Here is a 16,422-nt window from a genome sequence, read left to right on the forward strand (position 1 = left end):
TTCATGGCTTGTCCTCTTGGCTATCAGGATCTGGGATGCTCCTTTAGTTCTTTCTCAGACCATGTTTCCCTTCAAAACCAATGCCCCTTTACTAAGATGGGAGGTATAGGGAATTGGAGGGAGGTGGTGTTAAGACCCAGGTCCATTTGGGACATAGGATACCTACCATTAAGGTACTCTGAGCTGGTTTGTTATCTGTCTGAGGTGTTTTTGTTTGTTTGTTTGTTTTTGGAAAGCATGGGGTTTGAACTCAGGGTCTGGGCACTGTTCTTGAGCTTCTTTTGCTCAGGGCTAGCACTCTACGACTTGAGCCACAGTACCACTTCTGGCTTTTTCTGTTTATGTGATACTGAGGAATCGAACCCAGGGCCTCATGCATGCTAGGCAAGCACTCTACCACTAAGCCACATTCTCAGCCCCTCTTTGTGAGTTTTTATGGGGCACCTCCTCAGTGTTAGTTTATAGAAGGTTCAGTTAACTCTGAGAGCCTGAAGTATAACTCTATACCACTATAACTCAGTTTGAAGGCTATAGTTGTTCATGTTTGGGCAGTTCTGATCACCTCCTCTTCCTCCTCCTCCTCTTCCTTTCTTCTCCTCCTCACCTTCTGCTGTTTCTGCTGCTGCTTCTGATTCTCCACCTTTTCTTTCTTTCTTCCTCTTCTTCTTCCTCCTCTTCTTCTCCTTCTTTATGAGATAGGGTCTTACTTTGTAGTTCTGAGTAGCCTAGAGCTCCCAATCCTTCTGCCTCAACATCCTGAGCATCAGGATTGCAGGCATGTGCTATCACCCGTGATCTAACCAGCTTCTTACCTAATGTAATAGCTTCCAGGATTCCCTCTAGGTAGTGGTACTGGTAGAATTAACAGTTGGAGTAATCATTACAGTAGGCAGTATGTCTATGTGACTGACTTTGGCTTGGCAGAGAATAGTGCCATGGAGACTTTCTATATTGCTCCCCATGAACACACACACACACACACACACACACACACACACACACACACACACACACACACACACACACACACACCACATACACACACACCAAGGAGGATTTCTGAACCCTGGTGCCCATCCTCCTTCATTCACTCTTGTCCCACCCATGGCTTGGCACACAACAGGTCATGGCATACAGTGGAAATCACAGAATGTCTGTATTTCTGTCTAGGTTAGAGCTGCTCTTGCTGCCCCTGCACCTCCTTGGGATGGTGCTGGGGATCCCTGCATAAGTCCAAAGCTGCTGAACGGGTCTATTGGTGCCATTGCCCCCCTGGAACCATCAGCCATGAATCTGTGTTGGAATGAAATAAAAAAGAAGTCTCACAATCTCCGGTAAGGCCTGGCCCATAGAAACTGATACCTTAGGGAATGAGACAGTATCAGGCTGTTTTACCTGTTGTGGCTTGTTATACTCCACTCAGTCTATGGATCCTCCTTTCCTTGGCCTCATCACCTACTTCTCCCCATCCTTTTCCTGGCACTAGGGAAAGAACTCTGAGTTAGAAATCATGAAATTTGCTGGACACTGGTGGCTCATGCCTGTAATCCTAGCTACTCAGGAGGCTGAGATCTGAGGATCATGGTTCAAAGCTAGCCCAGGCAGGAATGTCCATGAGACTCTTGTCTCCAATTAACCTCCAGAAAACCAGAAGTGATGCTCAAGTGGTAGAGCCCTCATCTTGAACTGAAGAGCTCAGGGACCACGACCAGGCTCAGAATTCAAGACTCACAATCAACAACAACAACAAAAAAAAATCATGAAATTTATATTTGAGCCTCCATTTTAAATCTTGGGCAAGTTGTTTGACTTCTTAGAATTTTAGCTTCTACTTATTCTATATTTTATGGGAAAAATGAGTGGAGGAATGATGCCTGCCCTCACTGACTCATAGAGTAGCCACAAGGTTTGAAGCAATATTTAGAAACATTTTCTAAATATAAATATGTTGATGAGGAAGTGAGGGTGATGGTGACTCCCCCTCTTTGTCTCCCTGTCTTTTACCTTGATGGGTCTTAGTGTTTGCTTTTCCATGTCTTTATGTCTTCTACTCCCACTCATGGGCTATTAGCTCAGGTAAGTGCAACTCCATAAGATCCTGAAGTCAATCTCTATATGTTATTCGCTTTCCCCTATCCCTATGTGTATGCCTGTCATCTTCTTCTCCACCCTGTACCATCAAAGCCCCTGGCCTATTGTAGGCTTTGGTGGGATGAGGAGTCAGATAAACCTGGGTTCAGATCATAATTCTGCCAGTGACTTAGCTATATGATTGTAGACAAACCATTTAACCTCTCTGGGTGATAGTAATGCCCACTCCAGATCATTGTGAGACAAAGGAGTGGCCCAGGCAGAAGAAAGCAAAGGTAGAGAGTTGTTATTGCCAGATAAGATCTACACACAGCCTTGATCACATTCCAACTACCTACTACTTGTATTTCATATCAAGTTTCATTTAGGGGTCAGGGAAGGAGGACAAAGATGAGTACATGGCATACATTTTCCTTATTGCATAACGCTAGCCAATGCTTTAGTCATCCTTTGGATCCCTCAAGCTGCTTACAGTTGTACACATCCTTGCCCATGTGGAGTACCCAGGATCAACCATCAACCCTGCCCATCCCAAGTACTGCAATCTCTCCTGCTCACACAAGGCTGGGAGCAGCCCCTCCAGAAAAGCAATTTGATGTAACTTAGATTTTTTCCAGGACAAGTGGGGAACCAGACAGCTGTCACCCCTAACGCCTTTCCTCACTTTCCTACCCTTCCTGTCTTACTGCTGAGTGTGCAATGAAAGTAACTGACAACCAGCATATCATTTTAAACCATTTGACTGTGGGATAACTACTTACCTACAGGCCAAAAAGTTGACTTTAATATGGTACTTCACCCAGAGAGACCTCAGGAGCTTCTGTGGGTGGGTAAGAGATGAGTTCAGGCCTCCTTCCATTTCAGCTAGGGCAGCAACTGTTGAAATCATTTTATATGTTAAGGTTCCACATATGTGTTTATTTGGAAAAATATATTTTGCCACTTAAAAAGAAGATTGAACATCATTAGTCTTACGTGTTGTATGCAGCGCTCGCCTAGAGGCCTTCTCAGACCACAGTGGAAAACTCCAGCTCCCGCTCCAAGAGATTATTGACTGGCTCAGCCAAAAGGATGAGGAGTTGTCGGCTCAGCTTCCCCTACAAGGAGATGTATCCTTGGTGCAGCAGGAGAAGGAAACACACGCGGTAGGTTAGAATCATGGAAGCATGTCATGTAACCTCTCAGTGACAAAGGGATCCTTTCCACCATACCCTGACAGTCAGGCCTTCAGTTCTGCTTTGACACCTAAAGCAGAACAAGGTGGCCCACAGCCTTGCTAGTTTGTAGGGAGCACTCTACAGGTCTTTCCATCCTATTTAAAATCTTCCCTTAGCTAGGTGCTGTGGCTTACACCTGTAATCCTAGCTATGCAGGAGGCTGAGATCTGAGGATTGGGGTTTGAAGCTAGCCTAGGAAAATTTTTGTCTGTGAGACTCTTATCTCCAATTAACCAGCAAAAAGCCAGAAGTGGAGGTGGGATGAAGTGGTAGAGCACCAGCCCCAAGCAAAAAAGCCAAGAGAAAATACTCAGCCCCAGTACTGGCACACATGTGCACACACGCATACTCTCTCTCTTTCTCTCTCTCTCTCTTTCTCTCTCTCTCTCTTTCTCTCTTTCTCTTTCTCTCTCTTTCTCTCTTTCTCTCTCTCTCTCTCACACACACACACACACACACACACTTGATTTTTAGTGGAAGAATATGGAAATGACAGTGTAATGTTAAGTAAAATCATGCATATGAATCTCAGTTGGATAAAATGTGTATAGATGTGTGCAGAAGAGAGGCAGCTAGAGCAAAATGGAATGGTAAACATGGTTAATTAACTTCGATGACAAAATTGGAATTATTTTTAATTTAATTTTTCATACTTTTGTTCATTTTTAATGTTTCTATGGTATATATTGCCTCTATAAAACAAATGCAGGATGCAACACCAAATAATATAAAAGAACACATATAATTGCATGGTATGGCATCATTTGCAGTGGTGGGGAACTTTTATACTGCCAAAAGCCTCTTGTATATTTGTTTGCTTGTTCATTTTATTTCATTTTTTTGCCTGTCCTGGGGCTTGAACTTAGGGCCTGGGCGTTGTTCACTTGCCTCTTTGTACTCAAGGGTAGCTCTCTACCACTTGAGCTACAGTGCCACTTGCAGCTTTTTCTGCATAGTTTATTGGAGATAAGAGTCTCACAGACCTTCCTACCTGGACTGGCTTTGAACTGAGAAACTCAGATCTCAGCCTCCCGAGTAACTAGGATTACAGGCATGAGCAACTGGGTGCCTGACTCATTTGCATATTTATAATATCATTAATGGGCTTAGATTTATTGAATTTTGCTTTGGAGAAAAAAACTCTGAAATTTACTGACTGTTTCATACCACTTATAGTTTCTTTGATTTCCTGTACAGGGCCAGGCCAAATGATTTCACAAGCCTTATATGGTCCTCACAACAAACATTCCCTACCCAACCTTGGTGGGAGCAGGCAGTGTATTGAGTGGGTAAAAGGCAGATGTGAATGGGTACACTGTGTGATGATATAAGGTTCAAAAGTAGGCAAAACGAATGGGTGATTTTACAAGTTACTGTTGAAGATATTGAAGCAGGATAGGAAGAGATCTAGGTGGTTGTCTCAGTAGTGCTCCAGAGGTGAAATTTGCTCTATGGAATTCAACAAACTAAACACTTTTTATTTGTATGTTCTATTTATATTTTCAAAAACTACAATCAAAATCTTACTAGAAATTCTCTTATCTGGCTTTTAATTTCTCTAAACACCTTACAGGGAACTGTATGCCTTTTCTAGAAAACAAAGATCACCTCTACATTTCTCTCTCTGTCATGGCCAGACTCATTCCCAGTATTATCTATTCTTGGGCCTGTAGGGAGGGCTATATCACTTCTTTTCCAGGTAACCCCACACTATCTAGTAATTTATTGAGAAGTAAGATTAATTGCAGGATGGAATTAAAAGCAATTGAGACACTTTTTTTTTCTTGTTAACCATCCTGCTAAACTTCACAGGCCTTTATGGAAGAAGTTAAGTCACGGGGCCCTTACATCTACTCTGTGCTGGAGTCAGCTCAGGCCTTTCTGTCCCAGCACCCATTTGAGGAACTAGAGGAGCCTAATTCTGAGAGCAAAGGTAAGTGGTATTCCACTCTTCACCCCTTCCTTTTTAAACTGCTTTTCCCCATACTCATTTTCTCACCTAATGTCTGGTAAGATAGTTTCATTTTATGAATCCAGTTAGGAGGAGCAAGATTCATAATCATAAGAAAAGGCAAAAAGAGCAGAATCTGAAGCAGGGATCATGAGCATGTCACCCAATGCTATATGTGGCTCTTTGGAGGATCACATGTGAGATATTGGTTTTTGTTCGTTTGGATTTTGTTACTTTTTTGATAGTACTGGTATTTGAACTTGGGGCCTCACATTTGTTCAGCTTCGTTGCTTGACTAACACTCTATCACCTGAGACACATCTCTACCTGGATTTTTGCTGGTAAATTGGAGATGGAGTATCATAGCCTTTTTTTTTTTTTTTGCCCTGGCTGGCCTTGAACTGCAATCTTCTAGATCTCAGTTTTTTGAATAGATAGGGTTACAGGCATTACCCGGGATCACCCAGCCATTTTTAAATAAAGTATGAGAATTTTTTTAAAATCAAATGAAATGAACAGATTTATCAAGTAAAAATAGCGGTATGGTTCTTAAAAAAAATATTTTGCTATATTCAAAATAAAGAGATGTGATGATGCAGTTATCAACCAGCAACAAAAAGAATAGCCTTAAAATCTAAAAAGTTAGGTAATTGTGGTCCTTTGATACAGCTCTGGCTTTCTCTTTCACTTAATAAAGGTACCCTGACTAGAATCAAATAAGGTGATAAGGTAGAATCCCTGAAGATTAGTTCTGAGTGGTGGTCTAGCAAGTCCCCTTTTCCAGAGAGAATTCTGAACCCTCTAAAATAGGTGTGAACAAGATGGAAAAGATCCTTCATTGAGCCCTTTGTCAATTCTGTTTACTTTCTCAATTTATTTCTAGGCTCTCAATAGGAGAGCTAGTACTTAATTTGCTGCCCAATAGGCCTCAGGACAAGTTCAAGACAGAACAAGATAATTCCAATTAGCTTAGAGCTTTGGGGCTCTGAATCTTCTTGGAAGTGGAAGTCTAAGGGACAAAGAAGAAACCTAAACCGAGTAGAGTAGAAGAGCTGGGGGTATTAATACCAATCTCTCCTAGACTAAGACTTAATAAAATGTCTCCCTGCTTTGAATATTAAATCAACAGTAGACACTAATGGGCAAATCACATTCCAGGATCATATGAATAGGACTTAGATGATTTGTCTCTCGACTCCTCTTCTAATATGTTGTCATTTTAAAAAAAAATGTAATTGACAGGCTGGGAATGTGGCTTAGTGGTAAGGTGCTTGTCTTGCAAGCATGAAGCCCTGGGTTCAATTCCTCAGTACCACATACACAAAAAAAGCCAGAAGTGGTACTGTGGCTCAAGTCATAGAGTGCTAGCCTTGAGCAAAAAGAAGCTCAGGGACAGTGCCTAGACCCGAAGTCCTAGCCCCAGGACTGGCAAAAAAAAAAATCATTATTGAAAAGTTGATGAGCAGGTTGTTACAGTTACATAACTAAGGTAATGAGTACGTTTGTTTGTTTGTTTTTTTCAGGTAAGGGGTAGGTTTATTCATAATTCTGGCTGGCACCAGGCCATCTTGGCCCTCCACGTGGCTGGGAAAGGCCTGGGAAAGACCTGGGAAAGAGCTGGGAAAAGAGGGCGTCTGGGCCTGGGCTAGGCCTTATCTAGGGTATGAGTGGAAAAAGGTGTGGCCACATCAAATTCAGATGTGACCTCAGTGGATGCAGATGTGACCTCTTCCAGGTGTGCCAGTTGCCTAGGTAATGCAGGTACTGGGTGGAGACTTTGCTGTGAGGAGGGTGGAGCTGCCCATCATCCAGGAGCGGACCTTACATTCCAGCCTTTTAGTAATCATGAAATTGGGCACAGATTCTCTCTGGCTACTTCCTGCTGACAAGGGGTATTGACATTAGGGATAAAAGGCTGGAATTTGGTCCCAGAGAAGGCAGTGAGCAGCAGCTGTCCCTTGCTGGCATGAGTCCTTAGATGAAGTCTGGAGAAATCTCATGAGGCATTGAGGGGCTGGAAAAAATACTAGAGAGCAAATAAATGGCAAGAGGAAGGACTTGGGTCTGAAAATGTTGGTAGAAATGTCCCTAGCTACTTCTGACATCTGGTGACTAGGTAGAGGAGAAGTCAGGTAGCAAAGGCAAGAATATAAATTTCTGTCCGGTTAATAGGTAGACAGGTATAGACATTGGATGGGCAGGCTTCTTGCTTCTATTGACCTCCCAGCTCTGGTTAATTTTGAAAGGGCAGACACAAAGTAGCTGATATGACATCATCTCCTCTTACTCCTCTCCATGATCCCTTGTTCCCCAGACTGGCTGAGTCTAGGTGCTCGTTGCTGGGATGGCTTGTCCCAGTTGGTATTCAAGGAGGTTTGAACTCAAGGCCTGGGCACTATTCCTGAGCACTTCTGCTTAAGGCTAGTGCTCTACCACGTTGAGTTACAGTACCACTTCCAGTGTTTGCCTGGTTAGAGATAAGAGTCTTGAGCCATGCTTCCAGCCTGGCTCTTTGCAGGTTAGTTGGCAGATGGAGTCTGCAAAAGCCCTTTATTATTTCCAATTAAAGCAACAAGGAGATCAAATATAATAGAGCTTACCTGGTCCTTATCAAGAATTGACCAACAAATATTCTGCAATGACAAAACTTGTTAGATGTGATGAGAATTTTACCACAGATAGGCCCAGAATTTTAGAACCATGTAGTCAGTAGTAGAATACACAACACAAACAAAAAAGGCAAAACTCAAAATCTAAAATTTTTGCCAACAATGTGTAGACATCTTTGCTAACAAAACACATCAGATGGTTGGGCCTCACTTATCAAGGCCTGTGAAAAGAGCAACTTGTTAGCAAGGTACCTTAGAATAGATGGATGGAGTGGTAAGCTTGGTGGAAGGTTAAGGGTCAGATGGCGCCAAACCCTTAACCCACCATGTGGCCAAGATGGCAAATTCAAGACAGCAAATTGCTGAAAAAAATGCAAAGAAACCCTGAACAAATAGATCAAGCCTACATTGGCTAGCCTTTGAGAGGGAACCTAGAGGGGGGGTCCCCGGGGCCCAGCCTGCATCTCACTCTTCAGGGCACAAGCCAAAATGTAGAAAAGAGAAAGAGAGAGATAGGGAAAGTTGGACATGACTGGCAGAGAGAGAGCAAAGAGAGCCTGAAAATAAACAGACTTCTGACCATTCACCATTGCAGTGGCAAAAACTGTCTACATCTGAGTATGGCATAAAAATTAGGCGCTCTGGCTTTCCAGGGAGCGCAGGAGGCATTTCAAAGGGGTTTCACAGCTTGGGTGTGGCTTGCAGCACCCCATTAATTGTGTAGGAGAGTCAGTCTGGTGAGTGAAGGAAAGCTGACCAGGCAGAGGCAGCATCCCGACTTCCCCCAGAGCAGTCTAGAGAGAAATGGCCAAGCCCCCAAAACCAAGCATCCTTGGCTTCAGAGGTGACCGGCCTTTCAGCTAAAGGCCATAGGAGCTCTCTGGCATGACATCACGTCTGGACAGAGACTGAGCAACAGAGAGCCGTAGAGTATAGTTTCACTCACCAGAGTAGAGAAGTGATGTGGACGTGGATGTGAAGGCCAGCAATGGCATCGATGCACTGTGTCTGCAACAGACAGAATGGTTCACAAAAGGCCATCAGAACTGTGGGTATTCCTCAGAGCAAAAAGGGAAGAACAAACAAAAAAAGAAAAAAGAGGGGGAAAAAACAGAGAGGAATCCCACCTATCCTGACTTTAAGCCCTTTATCCGAGTCACAGCACCATTTATGTTAGGTTTTTAAAAAGAGGTAGCCGAGTAAGAACAGTACCACGCACGTGGTATTCAGGTAAGGGGTAGGTTTATTCAGTAGACCTGGCACCAGGCCATCTTGGCCCTCCATGTGGCTGGGAAAGGCCTAGGAAAGACCTGGGAAAGAGCTGGGAAAAGAGCAGTACATTTGTTTTTAAACTTGCCATGTTGTTTTTTTTTAATGTAAGGAAATCCACCATAATATAGGATGGAGCAAAACTGTCTCTTGAATGTGGTGGTGGATACATGAACCAACATGTGATAGTACTGCACAGAACTACATATGCATATGAATATACATAAACACCCCCAGAATGAATACAAATAAAACTAGGGGACACTTAATAAAACTAATGGGTTATGTCAATGTCAAACCCTGGGTGGGACATTGTACTACCATTTTACCAATTGTGGGTAAAGGACATATGAGATTTCTGTGCTATCCTTTACAATTGCACATGAACCTAAAACCATGTCAAAATAAATAGTTTGTTTTTGAAAAACTAAATGAGCAATAGGCATTTGCCCATGGAAAATATGTATTTGTATAAGTATGAATATATACACAAGCAAGCACACACATACACACATTTTACAAAGGGGGGGTTCTTTGTCTCTGCCTTTTCCTGGGTCTCCCCTCCCTAGTTAGCCTGACCTGGCTTCCTGACTGCACTTGCAGATACCTCCCCCAGACAGCGGATCCAGAATCTTAGCCGCTTTGTATGGAAGCAGGCAACTGTAGCCAGTGAACTATGGGAGAAGCTGACAGCCCGTTGTGTGGACCAGCACCGCCATATTGAGCACACTCTAGAACAGTTGTTGGAGATCCAAGCAGCAATGGAAGAGTTGAGCACTACTTTGACCCAAGCTGAGGGAGTCAGAGCCACATGGGAGCCCATTGGGGATCTGTTCATTGATTCACTCCCAGAACACATCCAAGCTATTAAGGTATGCAGACCCTCTCCTGGCTACAATCCCCAGTGAGACTTGACAATATTACCCCTGCTGAGACTCCTTTGTTGGCCTGGACTACAATTCAGACTCTCTTGATTTATTTTCTAGATTTGGGACTGGTTTGTATATAGTCCTCGTTGTTCTATTGTCTTCTCTTTTCCTGGTTTTTGGCGATGAGGAGAAGAAGCCATAAACTGTGGCCACCAACATCTTAGTCTAGTTGCCTAGCCAAACACTGCTATTGTGTTGTTGAAGCAAAACTTCTGGATGGAAAGGGAGGAGTTGAGGTGAATGACTAACAGGTCCTCTTTCCCACTCTCTGTCTGTTGTGACACTTGTGTCCTGGTTCTCCAGCTGTTCAAAGAAGAATTCTCCCCTGTGAAGGATGGAGTGAAGTTGGTGAATGATCTGGCCCACCAACTTGCCATTTCTGATGTACACTTGTCAATGGAGAATTCTCGGGCTCTGGAGCAGATTAACATCCGGTGGAAACAACTCCAGGTAGAAGAGTGATTTGGAGTGAGCCATGAGAAAGCTTGGGGGAAACTGCTGAAATGAAACCTACATGGAAAAGCATTAGTACCAAATGTGCAGGCCAGAAACAACTTCTTAATTCCTAGGCCTCAAGGAGTGATGGAACCGAAGAAGTAGAAGGGCTTATCTAGATGTGGACACTCAGGGAAGACAGAAACCAGGGAAGAGTGACTGAAATTAGGGAGGCATTTCCTGGAACTGCTCAAGGAGGGCTAGGAGTAGGATGATGGTGGGAGGAGCTAGAACAGGGAAAAAAAAAACAGCTTATGAGAGCACAGAAAGATCCCAGGGGTACCCACACAGCCCATGTTAAATAGCTGACATGAATCCACAACTTTCCTATCTGTTCTTTTATAGGCATCGGTTGGTGAGAGGCTTAAACAGCTCCAGGATGCTCACCGAGACTTTGGGCCTGGGTCCCAGCACTTCCTATCCTGTATGTGAGCCAAACTGAATTTCACTTAGCAGAACCTTAGCTGCTATTGTTCCCTTGGGGGCAGTAAGGATACAGCAATGTAGTATAGTGATGAAAAGAACAAACTCCTCAGAAATATCCAGGTCTTAGTCACTGTATCTTAATAGCTGTGAAAACTTGAAAAAATAGCATAACTCTATCTCAATTTTCTCATCTGCAAACGGGAATGTTACCTAGCTCAGTAGGCTATAAAAATTAAGTGACATTTTTGTTCAACAATATTTATTGTGGGCCAAGTACTTTTATGAGCTTTGGAGCCATATTAGTAAACAAAACAGACAGAACTGCTTAGACATGGACAGCTTACATTCTAATAGAGGACACCAGATCAGAAACAAATGAATAAAAGATGTATAAGGTCAATTATGGGAGTACTGTGGGGAAAATAAAGACATGAAGGCATGTATAGAGAGTTCTGGATTTAAAAGGAAGAGGTGTTGTAGCGGTCTTCATAGGAGGACAGTTGGGCAGAGAAATATAGGAGGTGAGTATGAACTATGTGGGTCTCCAAGGGAAGAACATTCTAGGCAATGATTCTAGTTCCTTAAAGCAGGAACATGCTGAGGGACAAAGGAAGGCCGTGAGAAAGAGAACAAAGAGACAAGAGCAGGAAGGCCATAACACAGATAATTTTGAGGGTGAAAATAAGAACATTAAGGTTTGTTCCAAGTGGAATAAAGAACATTTGAGAAGATTTGAGGTGAAGGATGACATCATCTATTGTATGCTTCAAGAATAAATTGTTAAATATAAATTGCTGAGGGGAAAGAATGAGAGCAGAGAGACCAGTTAGGAGGCAAATTGCAATAATCTAGATGAGGGATGATGGTGGCCCAGATCAAGGGATTAGCAGTGGAAATGATGAGAATTCACAGAAAAGAAAAATTAGATATGCTTCCCCAAAGCATGAGCATGGTATCTAGCACATTGCTGGAGCTCAATAAATGTTAACAATGGGTAGAATTATTACAATTTAAATAGTAATATGTGGCCATACACATATACTATACTCAGAGCCTCTTCTGAAAGATCATGAAAGATAAAGACATGGGGCTGAAGGGGTATGGGTGTCTAGAGTTCCTCATGAGAGAGAAAAGGGCACTACCATTTCCCTCTGTCCCACAGGGCTGAGAACATTGGTCTAAGGGGAAGGGTTTGGAGTCCCATGAAGAAAGTAAACTTTATATCCACAGAAGCAGCCTGCAGTTTGAATGGATAAAATGGCAGTCTGCTTAGGGAGAAGAATGTTAGGGTGGTCATGGTGATCAAGTATTTTTGCCCATGCCGTAGCCATGTCACTCATATGTCAGGGCATCAGTGGCAACTTCTTCCTTCTCTTCTCTCTAACATCAGGGAGACAAGTATGTTTATTAGAAGTGATAACCCTATCCTCCAGGGCTATTAACAATTGGCAGCAAGGGGCAGATATATCTTTGGGGGACTTATCACCTTTTGGGAAGATAGAATAGGGCAATGGCCAGGAGGCTTGAAGAATATCATTGGCCAACTTTCTTTCTCTTCTTTACTAGCCTCTGTCCAGGTTCCCTGGGAAAGAGCAATTTCACCTAATAAAGTTCCTTACTACATCAAGTAAGTGATTATCAGAATCAGACATGGGTCAATCACCTCCTCACTTGTTTGTCTTTTTGCCAATCATCTCTGTTAGTTCTTGTCCTGGGAATTTCTCCATCCAGTCTCATTTTCCTCCTACTCAGAGCACAAGATTTTACTTGGGTAAGGTGTACTCTTATGCTCTGGAATCTTGAGAGTTCACCTACAGCCTGTTGCATCCAATCTGATTGGTGATTGATGTGTGCATATAGGTGTTGGGTATGAGGATGTTGGTGCTATTGATGATTTTGTTTGTAGTCACCAGGCTCAGACCACATGTTGGGACCATCCCAAGATGACTGAGTTATACCAAACCCTAGGTAAGAATGTGGGGTTTCTGTGTAGGGTGGGGATGTGTACAGCTGTCCTATAATGTCCATCAGTAAAGAGGTGTGGAAAAAGAAAATACATTATAGATACAAAATGGAATACTTCTTAACCTTAAAACACCATTTGTGACAATTGGAATGGGCCTGAACTTAAGAGAAATAAGCTAGACTCAGAAAGAAAAATACCACATAAACCCACTTATATAAGAAACCTAAAATAGTCGACTTCACTGGGTGCTGGTGGCTCATAGCTTTAATCCTAGCCACTCAGAAGGCTGAGATCTGAAGACTGTGGTTCAAAGCCAATCTGGGCAGGACAGTCCATGAGACTCTTATCTCCATTTAACTACCAGAAAACTGGAAGTGTATCAAGTGTTAGAGCACGGGTTTTTAGTTAAAAAAAAAAAAATGCTCAGGGATAGTGCCCACGACCTGAGTTTAAGTCTCAGAACTGGCACAAAAATAAATGAATAAATAAATGCATAAATACATTTGGTCAAATTCATGGACTCTCAGAGTAGAATTGTGGTTGTCAGGCTAAAGAGGAAGAAATGGAGAAATATTCATCAAAGTCTTCAAAGATGGATAAGTCCTACAGTCCTATTGAATAGCATATTGCCTATAGTTAACAATATTATTTTTATATTTACAAATTTAAGAGGGTAGATCTTACACTAAGTGCTCTAATGACCTATACACAAATTATAGAAGATAGGAGGAAACTTGCAGATGATGATAGTTTCATGGTGTTTCAAGACTCACTAAGCTGTATGCATTACATTTGTACAGCTTTTTCTGTGGCAGTCATACTGAAATAAAGTGATTTAAAGAAAAGGACATTTCAGTCAATAAACAAGTGGGGTGGAAGTGAATGCTTAGTCCTTTCTTCCACAATCTTCATTCCTTTCCCCTCTGCATTTTCCTCATGTGCAGGCTGTACATTTTCCCCAGGAACACTTTTTCATCACACTAGGATGCTTGTAAGCGTGAGGACTAATCTCCTTTGAAAGATGCTGTCTAGGGCTGGGAAGGTGGCTCAGTGGTAGAGCGCTTGCCTTGCATGCATCAGGCCCTGGGTTCGATTCCTCAGCACCACAAAAGCAAAAAGAAAAAAGCCGTAAGTGGTGCTGTGGCTCAAGTGGTAAAGCGCTAGCCTTGAGCTGAAGAGCTGAGGGACAGCGCCCAGGCCGAGTTCAGGCCCCACGACCAGAACCCCCCCCCCCCAAAAAAAAGAAAGATGCTGTCTAGATGGCAATGAGTATGAATTTTGGGAGCTTCATCTTTGCCTCCCAAGAGAAACTCATGGCCTGATATAGTGGCTCAAGCCTGTAATCTGAGCTACTTAACAGATGGAAATAGAAAGGATCAGAGTTCAGGGAAAAAGTTAGCAAGACTCCCATCTCAACCAAAAGTCAAGTACAGAGGTATGTACCTGTCTTCATAGATAACCAGAGAGCATAAATAGGAGAATCAGTCTGAGGCTGGCCATAACAAAAACATGAGACCCTACAAAAATACAGCTTCAAGCCAGGCATTGGTGGTTAATGCCTAAAATTCTAGCTACTCAGAAGACGGAGATCTGAGAATCATGGTTCAAAGTCAGTCCAGGCAGAAAAATCTGCAATATTTTTATCTCCTATTAACCAGCAAAAAGCCAGAAGTAGAGGTGTGGCTTAAGTGGTCTAATGTCAGCCTTGAGCAAAAAAAGCTAACTGTGAGTATGAGACCCCAAGTTTAAGCCCCAGTATTACAAAAAAAAAAAAAAACATTACAAGGCAAATTTTGTCCTGGATGCATGTGATTAGTTCACTTTTTGAGGTCATAGATTGTACCATCAGATACAGCAGTGTCTTCATCCATCTTCTGTTGGTAAACACACAGCTTTCTGGTTTGTAGCTCAAAGAATAATATTGTGGAGGAGTTCTTGTACATGTCTTCTGCTTAATGTATTCAAGGGATTCTCTAAGACATGCTTTTGGTCTATAGGTCATAATAACATTTCAGTGGGTTGTAACAAGCTTTTGAAAAACTGAAATATATTGGGAAATATCAATGGGTAACAGATCTTTAGCAAGAGTCAGATTTTGTATTCATTTTACACGTTTATCTTATTAAATCAAGTAATAAACTGCTTTCTGAAATATGTATGTATATATTGGATTATGATAGAAAATGAACTTCCTACAATGAGTCTTCATCAAAAAAATGTAAATTATTGCTGTGGGGTATGTATAGTTTGCTAGGTGGTAGGATATGTGAGAGTTCCATTTTACTAGATAATACCAGGTTGTTTTCCAAGGTGATTATATTAGTTCACACTTCTACTGGCAGCTGTCATTCATGCATATCCTGTTCACACTTGCTATTGTCAGACTTCTATTTTATGCCAAGCTGGTGGGTGAAATATGGTATCTTGTTGTAGTTCTAATTTGCATTTCCATCATCTGAGTGGAACTCTTTCCATTTTTTTGCAGCTGATCTGAACAACATTAAGTTCTCAGCTTACCGCACTGCCATGAAGCTCCGCAGAGTCCAGAAGGCCCTGCGCTGTAGGTGTCCCTTGCAATTTCTGGTGGCTTTTTCTTTTCCTTTAAATTTTATTGTAAAGGTGATGCACAAGAGTGTTACAGTTACATAAGTAAGGTAATAAGTACATTTCTTTTTGAACAATGTATCACCTCCTTCATTTTCTCCCAACTTTTCCACTCCTGTGACTTTTACTCCCATCCTCCTGATCTTTATCTGGATGCTTCTTTTCCCCATTTTCATCCATCTTAGTCAGGAGTGTTGATTGTCTTCATGGGAACTCTCCAAAAATTGAGAATATGCTGGCTGTAGACATATGCTCTTTCCAGGATTCTTCCATTTCCCTCAAGCCACACATTAACCCCATAGGTATCTAACTACTTGTCTCCTTTCCCTTGATCAACATGGAAAATCAATCAACAACTAGGTGCCAGTGGCTCACGTCTATAATCCTAGCTACTCAGGAAGCTGAGATCTGAGGATTGCAGTTTTAAGCCGGTCAGACAGGAGAGTCCAGAAGAGGCTTATCTTCAATTAATCACCAAGACTCGGGAAATGGAGCTGTGGATCAGGTATTAGAGCACCAGCCTTGAGCAACAGAGCCAAACAAGAGTGCAAGGCCTTGAGTTCCAGTCCCAGTACTGATGCACAAAAGGAAAAAAAATGAAAAAGAAAATCAAGGAACTGCTTTGTGACAGGAAATATTCTAGCTTATGGTGTGCCTTAATGAGGTTATTGGATGTTTTTTTTTTTTTGGTCGGTTGTGGGGCTTGAACTCTGGACCTGGGCGCTGTCCCTCAGCTCTTCAGCTCAAGGCGAGCGCTCTACCACTTGAGCTACAGCGCCACTTCTGGTTTTCTGGTGGTTTATTGGAGATAGGAGTCTCACGGTCTCTCTTGCCCGGGCTGGCTTTGAACCGCGATCCTCAGATC

At 42.5% G+C, this 16,422-nt stretch overlaps 1 protein-coding gene across 1 annotated transcript in view; it reads left to right on the forward strand.

The window, feature by feature from the left end:
- The window catches only part of Drp2 (dystrophin related protein 2), a 51,106-nt gene that overhangs the window by 17,708 nt on the left and 16,976 nt on the right, over positions 1-16,422 (forward strand). Inside the window, exons 3-11 of the mRNA XM_042667390.1 lie at positions 1,171-1,334; positions 3,080-3,236; positions 5,121-5,241; positions 9,741-10,009; positions 10,370-10,516; positions 10,907-10,985; positions 12,554-12,614; positions 12,894-12,955; positions 15,439-15,513. Coding sequence (XP_042523324.1) covers positions 1,171-1,334; positions 3,080-3,236; positions 5,121-5,241; positions 9,741-10,009; positions 10,370-10,516; positions 10,907-10,985; positions 12,554-12,614; positions 12,894-12,955; positions 15,439-15,513 — 1,135 coding nt within the window. The remainder of the gene's footprint in view (positions 1-1,170; positions 1,335-3,079; positions 3,237-5,120; positions 5,242-9,740; positions 10,010-10,369; positions 10,517-10,906; positions 10,986-12,553; positions 12,615-12,893; positions 12,956-15,438; positions 15,514-16,422) is intronic.

The sequence above is a fragment of the Dipodomys spectabilis genome, unplaced genomic scaffold, assembly GCF_019054845.1.
Source record: "Dipodomys spectabilis isolate Male_0828 unplaced genomic scaffold, ASM1905484v1 ptg000399l, whole genome shotgun sequence".
NCBI classification, from domain to species: Eukaryota; Metazoa; Chordata; class Mammalia; order Rodentia; family Heteromyidae; genus Dipodomys; species Dipodomys spectabilis.